This window comes from Camelina sativa, chromosome 7, assembly GCF_030686135.1.
Source record: "Camelina sativa cultivar CO46 ecotype springtype chromosome 7, ASM3068613v1".
NCBI lineage: Eukaryota > Viridiplantae > Streptophyta > Magnoliopsida > Brassicales > Brassicaceae > Camelina > Camelina sativa.
Window position 1 is genome coordinate 33,355,775 of NC_141886.1, and position 17,818 is coordinate 33,373,592.

Sequence of the window (17,818 nt, forward strand, 5' to 3'; positions counted from 1 at the left end):
TCACTAAAGAGAACTTTTATTAGTAGTATAAAGTACATGTAATAGTAAAATTTAGTAAAACAATGTTTACTTCACTTAGTTTTGAATTTTTCTTTATTGCAACACATTCTCATATAAAAGAACATGTAACACTTGAGATAAATTTTGAACTTATGGATGTTTAGTTTATAGTCATGGAAATTTAATACTTTGAGAAAGTTATTATTGATAATGTGGGAAAACAAAGCATAAACTTCAGCCTAAACATGTAAATGAATCTCAAATGTGAAATTTCAAAATAAAAAATATAGAGAGTGGCTAAATAGTCTTAAAAGTGTAGCTTAATCAGGTGTTAGTCACAAAGTATTCAGATATCAGTCACAATATCGTTGCAATTTGTGACGTCTTTGCTACTAAATAGAGGTATAAAATGTGGACGCAAATAAGTCCTCAATATACGACGTTTTTGCGACTCTCTTTACCAATTATATAGTTCGTCACAGAGTAGTCGCAAAATTGTGACCATTATGAGACAAATTTATTTTCGACGCAAATTAGTCCTTATGTAGTCGCTTATGTAAGACCATTTTGTAACATTTATTTTTCGTCGTTAGTAAGCAATGTTTTTCTCTCCAATTTTTTGGTAGTCGTTGAGTCGTCGCAAATTAGTCTCAAAAGCGTCGCTATATTTTACGACTGAATAAGTAGTCACAAAATGTAATCCCAAAATGCATGTTTTCTTGTAGTAATATATTAATTTTCTTAGATATAAATAAATATGCATGGTGCCGGTGCCAACACATTCGGATGCCTAAGACCATTTTCTAAAAATTGCGTGGATAATTTTATTTACATACCATATTGTTAAGATAATCTGAATCAGTTAATATCTTTACCATTGAATGTGAGGACGATGTGTTTATAATCAAATGGTTTAAATTACTAAGTTATACTAGTTTGGTAGAAAATAAAAATATCGAACACTTAATTTTGCTGAAAACAACTTTTTATATACCAAACACATCATTTATATTATTTTTAGAATACAACAAATTTGTCTGAAAACAAAATCAAGTTATTAAATTCCTAATGAAAGAGTACAAAAATTAAATTATTTACGAATTCATTTAAAAAAAAATGTTCAAAAGATTATTGTAATCATTATCTACATTTTAAAAACACTATATATTTTAAGATTTTAAATCCATGAACACAAGGTAACAACATCACATGAATTCTCCACAATAAACGCTTAACCAATTCAACCAAAATGTTGCCTATAAGGCCATTGCCTAGCTCTTTGGCCTTTGCCAGTAAGTGTTTTATCTTCTTGTCACTTGTTTCTTGTATAGCCTATTATTCTGCTACAATGCTGTGTCATCTTTTGTTTCAGACAATGATCATCCTAAAGAAAGGCCACTTAGCCAAGTTCCACTTAGTGTTAATTGAACGTACCACTACCATTAATTCTCACGTCTATGACATAAAGCACAGGGGCCATGAGTACATGTAGAGATCAATCTTAAGTGATTAATTAGCCACATACCAGACGTTATTCAAAATCTTGTCCACCATGAGTATGGTTTGAAGTTATTTTGATTCTATTAGTCACCTCCAAACGAGATCTGAGCCAATTAGCACTGTCTTTAAACTCCTAGTTTGGTCTTTACGTCATATATACGATAAGCTCGTCCTGTAACAAATGACTCAAAATCATTTATGTGTTCCATCTGACATGTTAAGAACATCATATTTCTCAAGTCTCTAGCTTTGTGACAACATCTGCTTCACCTTACCTAGCACTTCAATTTTGCAGAACCACCAAGTTCCTTTGGTTCTAGTCGCGTATATCGATCATTTTAATTAATCTCCTGTTTCACTGATCTCATTTTTTTTTTCATGAATCAAATACTTGCCTCGTCAGAGATCCTTATGAAAGATCCATTTCAATTTAACTTACTTCTCCAGTCAAATCTTTCATGCTCAATGAATCACTACCGTGCTAGCTAAACTTATTTATTGATCAAATTTGGATGGAAGTAAGCTCAGTCGTAGAATTACTTAAATTAATGATCAGTAACTAATTTATCTCTTGATATTCATTCTAGATCAGTACTGAAAAAATCTTGCGCCTCTTAGTGTGTTGGCATGCATGGCACTATGCATGTGTATATAAAAATTGTTAAAGAAGATTGATAATAATTATTGCATCTGTTTTTTTTATAAGATAGACATTACACAGAAAGAGATGGCATTCGATAATAATTAAAGGTGACAATCTCTGGTTTTATTTATGAATACAAAAGAGATTGTGAGTTTTTAGTATATATATATAAGATAGGTTTGAGTAGGCCTGGGCATTCGGTTAACCATTCGGTTTCGGTTCGGTTGTATTCGGTTTCGGTTATTTTGGATATAGTAATATAGTAACCATTTGGATATTTATGAAATTTCGGTTTAGTTCGGTTCGGTTTCTTTCGGTTCGGTTATTTAAATAAATAACCATAACTAACATAAATTATATTAACATTAACCAAATAAACCAAATATAACCAAAACTAACCGAATATAACCAAAATTAACCAAATATACAATAACAAAAATACAAAAAAGGGAAAAATATTGATTCAATTTTACAAAATAGTATTTAACTTTGTAAATTCAAAATAATAACATTTACATATATTGATTATTTAAAATATTTAATTGTTTTGAATCTAGAAATAATTTATATTTTAAGTTTATTTTATAGTTTTGCATAATATTAAGTATATAATATTTGATATCTTCTAGGTTTTCGGATATTTCGGTTAACCATTTAATTGTCGGTTCGGTTCGGTTCGGTTTCGGTTAGTTTGGATATAGATTTTTACTAACCATTCGGGTATTTGAAGAATTTCGGTTCGGTTCGGTTTAGTTTTTTTCGGTTCGGTTTTTGGTCGGTTATTTGGTTATCGGTTATTTTGCCCAGCCCTAGGTTTGAGCAATAAGCATGATGAGATCACCTCACGATCAACATCGTTTTTTTCCTTTGGGGCACTTCTTCTTCTTCTTCTTGTCATTGGTGCGTCCACTCGCAGTGGAAGCGGAACTTGCGGAACCGTCTCCACGGGCAGCAGCACCATTGCGATTTGCTACAGCTGCAGCATTGCCTTGAGCGCTAGAACCACTGGAAGAAGCAGCGTTTGCGTTGCGACCCTGAGCAGAGACAGCTCCGTTGGTATTTGTGAACCCACTTCCGCTCGAAAAGGCGTTTGGACCTTTGGGACTCTTAGAAACACTGGCAAAGCCTGTTCCCGAAGAGGTGCTAGCAGTTCGGGCATCAACAGAAAGCTCAGCTCCAATACCTTTGGTAGCAGTTTTCGGAGATGAAGTGCCTAATTTGTTCTCTTTGGAGACTTCTTCAACCTGCCTTGCGCTGACAATGGCAAACAAAATGCCAATCACGAGAAGCACAGAAAACTTTGTGGCATTCATTTTATGTATTTTTGTTTGATGAAATTGTGTGTTGTGTTCTTCTAACCAAATCATACCCTCTATATATACACACACTCGATACGCATGCATTTATTAGGATACGTGAACATTTCTTACAAGAAATATATACATGCTTAAATGCATATAGTCAAATTACAACTACCGGTCATAACAAGATGTCAGCATGATACTACAATATCTCAACACCTCTTGCCAAAATCAATCGCACTTTTTTCTAACCAAGTATTATGGATAGATCGCGATATCCAATACATTTTTTTTTTTTTTTGCTATAATCTTCGGAGTCATACTTTTCGTAAGTAAAATACAGTATATATATATATATACACATATATATATATGAAAAGAGAATATATCTGAAAAAGTAAAACATAAAATAAACATACATTACATATAAAATTCAAATTTAAAACATATAAAATTAAAATTAAAATAGTTTTTTTCTTTTTCTTTCAATATTCTCAATAATACATTACAATAGATTCAAGAGAATATACATTATACTCTCGTATAATTTCTTCTTTGTTCACAGCATTTACTCTACCGAGTTTGAATTTGGGTGATGGATACAATCCATTACGATACATACATGATCTTGTCACCCTAATGAAAATTTTCTTATGAACTAAATGAATAAATGGAATAGTAAAATTGAACTTTGGGAAGGTTTACCAATGTTAGCTATATGGTATAACCAAAACGAAGAAAACATATAAACACGTGCTATGCACGGACGAATCTTATGTTGAATAATTTTTTTTGTCTTATTATATAATAAAGTATTTTATTAGTTTATTAGAAATGTCACTATATTTTAAAATTTGTAGCCTTTTTGTTTGTTTTTATCATATGTTTTTAAACATAATTCGAAATTCAAAACAAAACTTTTTCCAGATCAGTGGATCTTGGGGTTGAATTAGTGCCATAAAAGATCTATGGTTTAATAACTTTGTAATGAATAAATATATATATACACATACATACACATACGCACATATATAAATTAAATATAGAATTTGTTAGAAATGCCCTTAAACATATTTGTTCATAAACATACCTTTATATAAATTTTACATACATATATATATGTATGTAAATATACATAAATAAATAGTAGATATAAATATTTGAATACAGAAATATATAAAAATTTACCAAAATTTATATATATACTTATGTTATTCTTTATTTTGTTTTTTTCGAAATAGAATTTATATTGGTTAAATGATTGGATATGATGTTTATAGTACATGATACTTAGAAGAGAATATTATATTAACTTCAAGTGAAATAATTGAAATGATTATATATTATGAATAAAATATCATTTACATATATAAATTTAAATATGACAAAGTATCTTAAATCGTTTATATGATACTTGGCAGATTTGCGCAGATGATTTAACAGATTTTAGTAGACAAAAAAAAAAATTTAAACCATTTTTTGTATGATTTGAAAATCTTTGTTTGCTTGTTTTTAGTTTTCTTTTTATAGGGCTTTGCTTCCGAGGACATCACTTCGTCCGTCGGCTTTGACTCCAAGGATATTACTTCGTCCGTCCACTTTGACTCCAAGAATATTACTTCGTCCGTCGACTTTGACTCCGAGAATATTATCTCGTCCGTCGGCTTTAGCTTCCATTTTTTAGGCTATGTTGTATTCTTTCTTGGTGTGAAACCAAGTTAAAATAAAACTTCGGATGAAAAAGAAAAAAAACCATTCAAATCAAATATGAAATGTAGATTTTGATAATGATTGCGATATAGTTATTGGAATGGTTAATGCGAGTTAAACCACCACACGATTCGTCGAAGGCTTTCACTATTGGAGACTTGGAGTTGTTGATACGTTTTGAGATCCACTGATCACCATCAGTTAATAATTATGTGTTGTTGATACGCTTTGAGATCCTAATATAGTCAAACCAAAATGTAAAGAAACATAAAACTAAAATTGCATAATGAAAATTGAATAGTAATCTCAGCTAACTAAGCACCCAATATCTAGTATGATTCTTTTCTACCAATTTATAGAGTGAATCATTTCTTGTATTTATTCGTGTTCTTGTATCTACTAATCCACTATATGATTTGAGAATTTACAAAATATCCCACCTAAACTACCTAAATGATTATAAGTTAGGTCGTAATTATTGCATTTATTTTTATTTATAAAATAGGCCTTACACAGAAAGAGTAGTACTGTCTCATGAAAATTAAAGGTGACAATCTCTGGTTTTATTTATGAATACAAAAGAGATTGTGAGTTTGTAGAATATATATAAAGATAGGTTTGAGCAATAAGCTTGATGAGATCACCTCACGCTCAGTCCTTTTTATCTTTTGCCGTCCTTCTTCTTCTTCTTCTTCTTCTTCTTGTCAGTGGTGCGGCCACTCACAATCGAACCGGAGTTTGCAGAACCTTCTCCACGTGCAGCAGCACCTTTGCGATCCGCTGCAGCTGCAGCGCCGCCTTGAGCGCCAGAACCACTGGTAGAAGCAGCGTCTGCGTTGCGACCCTGAGCAGAGACAACTCCACTGGTACCTGTGTTGCCACTTCCGTATGCAAAGGCGCTGGGACTTCTGCGACTCCTAGTAGCACTGGCAAAGCCATTGCCCGAAGAAAAGCTGTCAGTTCCGGCTATTACAGAAAGCTCAGCTTCAATGCCTTTGGTAGCAGTTTTTGGAGTAGAGGTGCCTAGTTTGGTCTCTTTAGACTCATCTACGACCATACTTGCGCTAACATTGGCACACAAAACACCAATCACGAGAAGCACAGCAAACTTTGTGGCATTCATCTTTGGTTTATATGTATATATTTTGGATTAAATTGTGTGTTTGTGGTGAGTTGTGTTGTGTTCTTCTTCCCAAATCATAGCCTCTAAATATACACACACACTCTTTACGCATTCGTTTATTAGGATAACTGAGCATTTCTTACAAGAAATATACATACTTCAATGCGTCAGTCAAGTTACAATTTACAAACCAACAGTCAACATGATACTATATTAACACTTCTTCTGAAGATTAATTGCAATTTTATTAACTGGTTGAGATCTAAATTGATAGTATCATACTATTAATTAGTTTCTTATCTACAGAGTAATACTTTTTGTAAATATCGAAAAAGAAATAGTTTAGAATAGTCTATATGTAGTGCGATTCTACTACGTACTTAAGTTAAGTAACTTAACAGAAGTAGGGCATGGGCCACCCATAAAAAAACTTGTGATTTAATTAGTGTAGTTCCTAAGATTGGAGATATTGGCCCCATTGTTTCATTTTGATCATTGTTATGCATTATTCTTTCTAAAGGCATATCCAACAAGTTCTCAAAACGTTAAATGTTGAAAGTTTTTGAACTCCAACAAATCTTTAAAACCTCAAATTTTGATGTTTTGATTAGTGATACCTCAAATCAAAATATCAAAAAACAAAAAAATAAAAATAAAATAACAGTTCCACACTTAGTTACTTATGTAAACAATGTTCCTTCGTATTGGTTTTTTAAGCCAATCTTGTACCATGTTGTAAATATTTCACTTTAATATTATATATATATATATATATATATATTTAACTATCACATATAAGATCCAATAAAACATGAAAATTAAAATCAAACGTATTCATATATTATGTATATATGTAAGTACTTTGATATTATAAATGTAAATACTGTTAGTGAATAATTAAATATTTTATATGTAATTTTATGATTTATTGTGTGTGTAATTTATTTTATATGAGGATGTACCATTGCATCAATACACCTTCAAACTCTTATTTTGAGGCTGAGGCACCCTTAAAAGTTAAAATGATAGGTCGTCGTCGGATATGCCATAAAATGTTTATATTGCTCAAAACAGTTGTTTTATTATTTTTCAAACTCGTTATATTTAAAACTTTATCCTTTTGTAATCGAAGTATCAAGCATGTAAATACTTTTATTCAAAAAAAATTCTGTTAGACTTCTCTTTGGTCTCAACGATTTTATATTAAATTAGAGGTTCCGCTCCAAAAATTGGAGAAAGTTTCAAGCGACAACAGAGTAGTTTTCGTCAATGAGTCAGCGGAATAAGCCGTTTAAAGGAAATCGAAGAATAGAGGTCGTATGTCATGGTGCAGATCGACTAAGCCATCGTGATTCTCTCCAGAAACAGCTGAGGATAGCAATGAGGAAGTGTGAGTCAACGTAGACACCTGTAAGTGTTGCAAACCCATGTTCTTGGATAAGGAGAGAGTTGAACACAAAGCAAGAGCCTCCCTTGTTAAAGCTGAATTAACAAGGATCGATTAGCCTTACCATGCATCTTCAATTTGATAAATTATTACTATTTTCTAAGAACATTTAGGAAGATTATGAAAGTCGTAATTATCGTATTTGTTTATTTAAAAATAGTCATCAACATCACACACAAAGAGTAGCATTTATAATTTTTTTTTAGCATCTATAATTAATATAGGTGTCGACAATCTCTAGTTTTATTTATGAATACAAAAGAGATTGTTGGGTTTGTAGAGTATTAATATAAATTTGCGAAGCTACGATCATGATCACCTCACGGTGGAGGCCCGGTACTGCCATAAGCAACTGTGGTGCCACCTCCGGAACCGTCTCCACTGCTGGTTGCGCCATTAGGAGTTGCTGCAGCACGACCACGGCCTCGGCCGTAAGCAGTACTCCTAGAATAAGCTTTTGCGTTGGGACCCTCCGCGATGACATATCCACTAGTAGTGCCGATGCCAGTTCCATTTCCACTGCCTCTGGGACCTTTGGGATCCTTATTAGCATCAGCGTTGCCATTGCCATAACCGGTAGCGCTGCTGTAAACAATAACAGTAAGCTCAGCTCCAACGCCGTTGGTAGTGCCAGTATTGGGAATAGAGATGTTTAATTCGGTCTCTTTGGATCCTTCTTGGAGCTGCCTGATTGCACCAACACTGGCACACACAACTCCAATCAAGAGAAGTACAACAAACTTTATGGTATTCATCTTTGAATATTTCTCTCCTTTTTGCTTTATAATTACTGTTTTTTTTTTTTTTTTTGTGTAGTGGGTTGTTTGCTGTGTTACGCCCACATTGTAGCCTCTATGTAATTATGTATACACTCTCTACATGTATTTATTAGGATATGAATTCATTTCTTACAAGAAAAATATAATATTTAATATTTTAAGTCATAACTAATAGTCTTACCTATATGTCAAAGTAAACAGGTTTACATTTTGGAAAGTATTTTTAATAATTTTTCTTGTGATTTAATTATGTGACTATCAGATATTTAATTAGTTATTTGTCTGACGTAAGAGTAAACCGGTGTCGTGAAATTGTAGTAGATATATATGTATTGTAGAGACTTAATTGTAGATTAATTTTACAAACAACAATGGATTGCATTAACTCTTATGAATTGATATTTGAAAAGATACATATCTTTTTGGACTATCTCCATACTGTATGTATGTACTACGATGTAAAACATTGCGATCTTAAAATATACATTTTTTTCTTACTTTTCATAAGTACCATAAATTAATTTCACTTAACAATTATCTTTGCAAATTTTTCAAATGATTTGTATATCTTAATGATATTGTTTATGTTATAAATATATATATTTTTTATTTATTTATGTTATAAATATGCCACGGTGACTTGCGTTTGGTTAATTGTATATTATTTTATATCCAGTTCTACCATTTTCCTTTGAAGAATATTTACAAATGTTGAAATATGTATCTAGAAACATGCATGTATAAAAATTTTAGAGACATGATTTATCTAAATTAATTAAAAATATTTGTTTACAACATCCAATATTACGATTGATGGCCCTCGAGCGTGGCTATTATATATGGACGTTTGAATCCATTGATCATGTATATAAGTATAACTATACATTTTAGGATGATCAGAATCAATAAATATATCCAAGTTCTACATATGAGAAAAGTCTAATCCTAGCTCAGAAAATTGTGCGGACCTAAAGCTCAGATTGCTGATTAACATAAATGTCGACATGTATACTATTTTCCAAATATAATTACGATCGATATCATATGGTTTACCGTTTACTAAAATATCTTATTTGAGAACATTACGTAAAAAACATGAATACTACTGCAGTCATCATTTATCACCATAAGATATTGAAATTGTCGATTATGTCAAGGTTAAATGTATTCAAGTAATTCAGCAAACCAATTAACTTCAAATCTCTTTCGCGTTTATTCATTTCTTTGTAACAAGTGAGTAAGTGACAAACACAAACACGTATATATAGTATACATGTGAATGTATGTATGTGTGTGACGGGTATATATAGCCAATGATGCTGTAAAAGAACTCACAAGAATAAAAAGAAAAAGAAAAAAAAATACATTTCAGAATCCCAATTATATAAAGAAACAAGAAAGATGGAAATCACTAAGTTGCTTGTGGTGGTTTTCGTAGGAGTTGTGTGTGCCAATGCCGCAAGGCATCTCCCTGAATATACCAAATTCATGGACAAACATTTATTAGAAGTTGAGCCTAATTGTGCCGCTGGTGGGGGTGGAGGTGGTGGCGGAGGAGCTACCGTTGAAGGTGGTACGGACAACGGAACCAACGATAGAGCGAACGGCAACGGAGATGCGAATGGAAACGGGAATGGGAATGGACGTGCCGACTGTCTCGGAGGCGTAGAAGTTGGAGGTGGCGGTGGTGGTGGAGGCGGAGGTGGAGCCGGTGGCGGTTCTGGCGGTAGTACTGGTAGTTATTTTAACGGAAGTGGTAGCGGTATGGGTTATGGTAGCGGTAATGGTAGTGTCAGTAGCACTGGCGAGTATTCGGCAAGCGGAGGTGGTGGCGGCGGTGGTGAAGGTAGTGGCGGTGGTGGTGGCGGTGATGGTAGTAGTGGTAGCAGCAGCGGAAGCGGAAGTGGTAGTGGCAGCGGAAGCGGAACCGCTATGGGCCCTGGTGTGTACATAAGTGTAAGTGGTGGAGGCGGCGGTGGCGGTGGTGGAGGTGGAGGCGGTGGAGGCGGTGGCGGTATTGGTGCTAGCGGAAGCGGCAGCGGTAGTGGCAGCGGTAGCGGAAGCGGAAGCGGCACTGTCCATTCTTAACGTTTAAATGGTATCTAGTCTTATGTGTGTGCGTGTCCTTAACGTCAGCTTCTATTTATAACATTCTTATCATTGGGTGATCATGCTCGTGTTGTGTAATGTTTCGTTTTTACAGTTATATTCTGGCATAGTTAAATAACTTTTGAAATATATAAAAATGCAAAAGAAAGAAATAAATAAATTTCTGGATGCCGAAAAGTTGCGGCATTGCATTTTTAAAACGTTAAAATATGCAGAAGAAAAAAATAGTATACTGTTTAACCGTTGTGTTTTTTTTTTCCTTGTCAAATCGCAAAGCTTGCTTGGGCAATTTACAAATGTTTTTTCTCTCTAGAGTCTAGACACAAGGGTATTTCTGAATTCAGATCTAACAAAATTGAAATAGTTTTTTTCCAAGTGAAGTAGAACATCATGTTTAGAGAGGGATAGAGAAAAATTATAATATCGTAAATCTGAGGTTTAACTATATGAAGTATATACATCTTACAACAATTTACAATATCACGAATTAACAATTTTAGCGAAACGAAGATTCAAAGAACAAGATAAAGATACCTTATAAGTTATCACCCCCCATTGCAATATGCAGAACACCATATTTAAACCTGTGGCCATTGAGGACTCACGACCTACATATATACGATGAACAAAGAATCGATTTCAAAAGAAGTCCGAGGATGTTGTGAGTCTTGCTTGATGGCGAATTAAATTTAACAATTCTAAGAAAGAAAACAATGAGACTAACCTCGAGGGTGCTAAAGACCAGCCGCATTCGGCTGACCACAACCGACGGCTCCTCTGTTTGTCCCGTAACCGCCATCTGCTCTAACTGAAGAGTCTTCACTGGCAGCCTACACTCACCCGATGGTTCGATGATGGCAATTACATAAATACACATAAATTTTACAATCTTTACAAACATTACATTTTGTAGAGTGGATAAAATAAAAAAACAGAACTGAAACAAAGCAAAATGAATATATTGATCTTACCATGCCATTCCTCTAATATAGTATGCATTGGCTATAACTGCGCAAAATCCTCTCCATTTGGTTAGAATTTCATTGGAAACCGAAGGAGTCGATGACCATCTCACGACCGTTGGTTGTGGCGTACACAAGATCGTGATGAATACAATGCTAAGCCACAGTATGCATTCATCTATCTGTGAAATTAAAACCGTTATTAACTGATAAGGCAGAGCTAAAACCAATACAACTTGGCTCATATTATTAACTGATGATATCACAAGTTAGTAGTAACTAACTAACTAACCTCGGACAGCGAAATTTTGGATTTAGTCTGTGTGCTTCCATGGTAACTCTCCAGTCGTCCAATCACTAAGCCTGATTCTTTCATAGCAATTAGTTCTTTTCTCAAATCTTCATCTGTGCAGCCGAGCGCGTATGCATTCACACCAGCCGAAATGAATTCCTTAAGATACATAAAATAAAAAATGAATGATGATGATGGAGAATAATGCAAGACTGAGCAAGAAAAAAAGAGAGAAGTTACTTTTAAGGTTTCTCCTTCACCGCGTTCAATCACGGTCCTGTAACGTCTTAAAATACTTATAGCTATGTTGCGTGATGAACGGTACTCATCATACGAGTTGTTGCGGGAGCGACATAACTAGATGGAAATCAGAAAAACAAAAAAAAGCTTAGAATCTCTATAATATATATGGATGTAAGAATTGTAATCAAGAGACAGAAACATTCAAAATCACTAACCATCCATTTCCTTGGATGATGAATTTGGCCTTTTGGTGAGAAAGATGAATGATGATGACACTCTACATTGCTCCAAGGAACTCTTGATTTTGGAGAGACAGAAGAGCTAATCAAAGGACCAAAAATCGTAGTTTTGAAATCGCAAAAAGGAATATGGGATTTGTTGATAGTTCCCGAAGGATACGCAGCTAACATTTCTTAACCATATCAATGAAGAAAATGCCCTTATCTGCCCCATAAAAACAAAAACAGAGAAAAGCAAAATCTCCATTAAAGCTAAAGACAGAAGCTTCAAGGAATGATGTATAAGATAGCTCCAGTAACAAATTCAGATTCAAACCCTAATCCCATCTCAAGACACTTTAAGAGGTCAGAAGCTCCAATCTTGCAAAAAGTCCCAAGAATCTCCTAATCATTAGCAGGATCTCACTACATAATTACGATCATATAAACTCATCTAAGGTTAAAAGGTGAGATTTGAACTGAAAAAAACTTACCCTTTTGAGAAACCCAGATTCAGATATGAGAAATTTGGGGTTTTAAACGCCGGTGAAGACTCAGATAAGCAGCAGCTATATAGATACACGTGTGCAGTTGAATTTGAAGCCACAAATAATTTGAATGGCTGAAAAACATCAAAAAAAAAAAAAAAAAAACTAAATGCCAAATTTAAATGAACATTATCTTTCACGAAATTGACATTGTAATCAATTTAATACACTATTTAATTAGAGCAATTTGATGAAAAAGTAATGAGAAAATAGAGAACCATCAAGAGTACCTTATCAGTTTCTATCTCAATTCTGAATCCCTATCATTTTTATGTTGTTGCGAACATAAAAGGAAGCATTTTTTTTTTTTTATGTGGAGGAGTCAAACCCAACTTGATCCTCTTTCCTTTTTGATTCTTTTACTCTCCATCTTCATTCTCACTTCAGAAGCTTTGTCCCACAGTCCCATGTCCGCATACATGTTGTACAACAGTACATAAGGTGTTGAGCTCTCTGGTTCGAGTCTCGACATTGCTTCAGCTGCAACATGTGCGAGTGCTACATTGTTATAAATCCTACAAGCATCTAATAATCCACCCCATACCGTCTTGTCTGGCTCAAAAGGCATACTCTTTATCACATCCATAGCCTCTACAAACTGCCCTTGTCCACTGATTACATTGACCAGGGAAGAGTAATGTTCCATCTGCGGCTTGATACTGTACTCACTCATCATAGACACAAACTGTGCTTTAGCCTCATCAACAAGTCCCGCGTGAGCACAAGCATTCAGAACCGAGACGAATGTTATGTGAGAAGGATGTATCCTGTTGCATTTCATCAACCAGAACAGATTCAAGGCCTCTAAGGCATTACCATGGAAAGCATACCCTCCTATCATTGCATTCCATGTAATTACTTCTCTTTTGAGTTTCATGTCATCAAAGATTCTCCTCGACTCCATTAACTCGCCGCATCTCGAATACATAGTGATAAGCGCATTGTGGACAGGCACGTCAGGGATCACAGTCTTCAAAACGATTTGGTGCATCTGCATCCCCAAGCGTAGATTCACAAGCCCGGTTGATACACTGAGAAGAGAAGTTAGAGTATGTGGGTCAGGCTTCTCTCCTTCAATGTTCATCCGGATAAACACATCAACAGCTTCTTTGTAGTCCTTGTTTTTCTCGTAAGCTGCTATAATAGTGTTCCACGATACTGTAGTTTTCTCCGGCGTTTTTTCAAAGTAATGACGAGCGAGCTCTACGTTGCCAACACTAGCATAACCCGAGACCATCATGTTCCACGAGTGTGTATCAGGGTTTGACATTTCCGTAAACAGATCAAAAGCCTCTTCCATCCTAGACACATGTACGTATCCATCAATCATAGTGTTCCAAGAAATCGTATCACGGTCTTTCATCTGATCAAATAACAACCGAGCAGACACCACATCACCTACTTTCAAGTAAGATTTGATCATGGAGTTCCAAGATACAACATTTCTATGGAATCTGTCTCTAAACTCACCTCCATGATGATGATGATGATGATCATCAGGAATCTGATCAAACAGACGTCGAGCTGCTTCTACTTGTCCTCTCTGCCCATATCCAACAATCAAAGTATTATAAGCATAAACCAAATCTTCCTTCCCTGAATCTATACTACCATATTGACTCAAAACACAAGCAGCTTCTTCAAGTCTCTCGTTTTTAATAAGACCAGCCACAAGTGCACATAAAGAAGACGAATCCTTCTCAGGCATTCTCCGAAACAACTCAACCGCGCGATTCACTTCACCGTTGTGACAAAACCCAGTGATCATAGCACTCCACGACACACCATTTCTCTCAGGCATTTTCTCAAATAACAAGAAAGCTTCACTTACCTTCCTATTCTTCGCATAACCACTAATCATAGTGTTCCAAGAAAAAGAATCCCTTGAAGGCATTTCATCGAACAGCTTCCTTGCTTCTTCAAGAAACCTAACCCCACCACATGAAACGTAACCCGAAATCATCGCGTTCCAAGAAACAACATCTCTCACAGGCATTTCGTCGAACAGTTTCCGTGCTTTATTCATTTCCCGCCTTTTCACATACCCTCTTATCATCGTGTTCCATGTCACCGTGTTCCTCGCCTTCAATTTCTCGAAAATCTCTCTAGCTTCGGAGATGTAACCCGATCTTATCATCTGGTTTAACTCCTTGTTCGTCGCTCGAAAACCCATGCTTGACGAAGCTGAAGTAGAGGAGAATGAGTTTGCACATAAACATTTATCACATGATGGTCGATACACCTTCCTCAATATCAACAATGCACTTCGTGATCGGATCATCGTCGTCTTGTCGCCGGCGAATTGCAACGATCGAAAGACTTTAAAAGTAAAGAAAAAACTCTGCCTTTGAAATTGGGGAAAGGTCTAAACTTGAACCGGGCAAATTCTTCGGGCTTACCATGTTTGAACCGGAAATAATTTGGTTCAATTAAGACATTCCCGGTTAACATAGTAATTGAACCGGGTTCGACACAAACTGTGGTTGCAAGTTTTTTTATTTCTATCCCATATATGAAAATGTTACATTATTTTAGCATACGATTTTTATTTGTCTTTTGGACCAGTAGCAGACCAGAGAACAGGGTCACGTCTGAGTAATCTTTTGCTGTTTGCTGCTGTCAATAACATCACACCGAGGAAGATCAAAACTGAGATGGATGAAATTATAAACATCAAGATCGAAGCTACATGGTCGTTCACCTCTTGTGCGTACTGAACCGAGTCTAAAGCGAGAAAGGTGAGAGGGAACGAGTAAGCCCACCACGCGACATTGAATCTTTTTATCGACTTCTTTAAAAGATTTGGCCTACAAACCTGAAAAATGTTAACAAAAAAGGTGTAAAATGTATTGTCATAGTGTTTTTCTGATTCTTGGTGTATTCTATAAACTTACCAAGGATACGAAGATGAAGAGAGAAAGAAAGAACAACATCTTCGCTATAGTGTCAAAGGTTCCACAAATAGTGTTCCACGCTAGACTAGCAGTGGCTGGTGCAGCGAAAAACAAGAAGAAAACTGGCCTCAACGTGGTTGGGAAATTGTTTCCACCTGGTAAGCGTTGATAAAGTGTAACAAAGATAACCAAATAGTGAACCATCCCAAGTGAGAACAAGCATAGAGCACACTCTTTCCAACCCATCTCTGCTGCTCCTCGCGCAGCCACTAGGTTTGCGATAACTGATACTTGGCTTGCCGGGTTTGCCATTATCGACAAAAACCTTTTCTCTGTTGTGAACCATTGGCCATAAAGCTTTGTGTCTAGGGTCAAGACTGGAACAGCAAAGATCCAGAATAGTGTCTGATACAAAACGTTGTGTGGGTCTATCATAGGAGCTGATTGGAGCAATAGAAAGAATGATATGGACGGAGCATAAAGATAGTTCACTCCAATGTAGTGCACGAACTCCTCCTTCACCAAGTCAAATAAGAAAACACACTTGAAGGCATACAAAAAACAGAGTGATACTTGTGTTGTAAGAGCTAGGTACCACAGGAGATAGTACACCATAGACGGGAGTTCGGTATGCGAATGGACCATTATCTTCCACAACAATGCTTGGCTACATAGAGAAAGGCTTATCCTGAAATAGCCTGCATGGAGACTACTCAAAACAGACATCAAGACAATGGGTTCAGCATCAGCCAGATTAGTCTTCTTTCTCTTGTTGCTGCTTGATCTTGGGTTATCAATCTTGATATGTATTTCTTGGCTAGGAATTTCCATCTTGGCATATGATGAATCAGAGCTTATTTTGCTCTTCGTTGTCCTAACCTAAAGAAAGAGTTTATTAGGCAGAGAAATCAAAGATACTTGTAGCGAACTCTCACAAGGATAGTTTTGGTAAGTTCAACAACTTGTGCAGTACATTACATATAAACATTTTTTGTTTAGTTTTTCAATTTTTTTTCATCACACTTTTTTTTATGAAGCAACATGTTTAAGCTTCATGCGCATAAAACATAAACAATTTCAACTGATTATTTTTGTAAAGCAAATTAAAGAAAGTGTGGCAGCAAAAAAAAGCAAGGAAAGAAGATTTTGACATCCAATATATTGATTTTCATACTTTCTGTTATATTATTAGTATTATTTTCTTATAATTGCTAGAATAATAATTTCTATTAACTGATTTATAACTACCTTTAAGTAATAATTCCTTAAACTTCATACAAAATACGAAATAGTAATATGGAAGTAAATAAAATTTGAATAAACCTGGATATTCGGTAGCGAAAGGAATTTAAATTGCTTACACACTGTCACCAGTGTCCGCAAAGCGGATCACGATATACTAGTGTCGACTCTTTCGAACGGATTGTTTTCTGACTCTGAGTTGTCGCCTTAGATCCCCGTTTCATCTAAAACCAACGTTGACCTCTTTCGCCCTTCTCAATAAGGCTTTGAGTGAAGCTTCCTTATATAAAGAATTCATGCGAATCCTAACATCCCTTTTTGTTACGTCACAACGGCGCAACATATGGGGGCACACACACATATTAACTATATTCAATTGTTATATATTATATTTTAGAAAATCTTTATGACCAAAATACTTTAATATGTCGTTGTTGTGCTGCTTATATGTTGACAAAAAGTTGGAAAAAAACAAAATTATAAAGCAAAGGCGTATGACTGTTGATTTATTTTTAAGCTAGACACTCAAAAGTTTTTTTTGAGTTTTGGTAAGAAGACTCCAAAAGAAAGATATTTTCCTATAAAATATTCATATGCATGATAAATGAAAGACGATGATAAACTATTTTTTCAAACAAGTTGTAAACGAATATTTCAACTATCTATTTAAATTTGTTTGTTTCAACTTTCAACCCGATTCGTTTCTTTGTTATTATTATTGGTCACACCAACAAAACAATTCAAAAGTTTCTTTAACCACTTGAAAGAGTGGTACCAATCACAAATCGGATTACAATCTCATACCCC

The 17,818-nt window shown here is 35.0% G+C and overlaps 5 protein-coding genes and 2 pseudogenes across 7 annotated transcripts; 1 reads left to right on the plus strand and 6 right to left on the minus strand.

Moving 5' to 3' along the window:
* Positions 1-2,241: 2,241 nt before the first annotated feature.
* LOC104703821 (UPF0540 protein At1g62060 pseudogene) lies at positions 2,242-3,506 on the minus strand (annotated as a pseudogene). The gene is made up of 2 exons (XR_015561477.1): positions 2,957-3,506; positions 2,242-2,320 (listed from the first exon to the last, which is right to left on the minus strand). The product of XR_015561477.1 is annotated as a UPF0540 protein At1g62060 pseudogene (transcript).
* Positions 3,507-5,618: 2,112 nt separating this feature from the next.
* On the minus strand, positions 5,619-6,389 carry LOC104703822 (UPF0540 protein At1g62220). The gene has a single exon (XM_010419897.3). The coding sequence runs from the start codon at positions 6,275-6,277 to the stop codon at positions 5,816-5,818; it is 462 nt and encodes a 153-aa protein (XP_010418199.1). The 5' UTR covers positions 6,278-6,389; the 3' UTR covers positions 5,619-5,815.
* A 1,460-nt stretch (positions 6,390-7,849) lies between these two features.
* Positions 7,850-8,622, minus strand: LOC147941983 (UPF0540 protein At1g62220-like). Its single transcript, XM_087457601.1, has one exon. It carries the CDS (start codon positions 8,477-8,479, stop codon positions 8,045-8,047), a length of 435 nt encoding a protein of 144 aa, XP_087313727.1. The 5' UTR covers positions 8,480-8,622; the 3' UTR covers positions 7,850-8,044.
* A 1,075-nt stretch (positions 8,623-9,697) lies between these two features.
* Positions 9,698-10,812, plus strand: LOC104703823 (uncharacterized). The gene has a single exon (XM_010419898.3). The coding sequence runs from the start codon at positions 9,905-9,907 to the stop codon at positions 10,589-10,591; it is 687 nt and encodes a 228-aa protein (XP_010418200.1). The 5' UTR covers positions 9,698-9,904; the 3' UTR covers positions 10,592-10,812.
* A 193-nt stretch (positions 10,813-11,005) lies between these two features.
* Positions 11,006-12,553, minus strand: LOC104703826 (uncharacterized). Its single transcript, XM_010419905.3, has 6 exons — positions 12,325-12,553; positions 12,107-12,223; positions 11,867-12,025; positions 11,584-11,756; positions 11,337-11,442; positions 11,006-11,220 (listed from the first exon to the last, which is right to left on the minus strand). The coding sequence occupies exons 1-6, from the start codon at positions 12,517-12,519 to the stop codon at positions 11,191-11,193; spliced, it is 780 nt and encodes a 259-aa protein (XP_010418207.1). The 5' UTR covers positions 12,520-12,553; the 3' UTR covers positions 11,006-11,190.
* Positions 12,554-13,197: 644 nt separating this feature from the next.
* On the minus strand, positions 13,198-15,422 carry LOC104703825 (pentatricopeptide repeat-containing protein At1g62260, mitochondrial pseudogene; annotated as a pseudogene). Its single transcript, XR_015561475.1, has one exon. The product of XR_015561475.1 is annotated as a pentatricopeptide repeat-containing protein At1g62260, mitochondrial pseudogene (transcript).
* On the minus strand, positions 13,223-17,268 carry LOC104703824 (S-type anion channel SLAH4). The gene is made up of 3 exons (XM_010419900.3): positions 17,093-17,268; positions 15,770-16,648; positions 13,223-15,690 (listed from the first exon to the last, which is right to left on the minus strand). The coding sequence occupies exons 2-3, from the start codon at positions 16,598-16,600 to the stop codon at positions 15,421-15,423; spliced, it is 1,101 nt and encodes a 366-aa protein (XP_010418202.1). The 5' UTR covers positions 16,601-16,648; positions 17,093-17,268; the 3' UTR covers positions 13,223-15,420.
* Between the last annotated feature and the right edge of the window lie 550 nt (positions 17,269-17,818).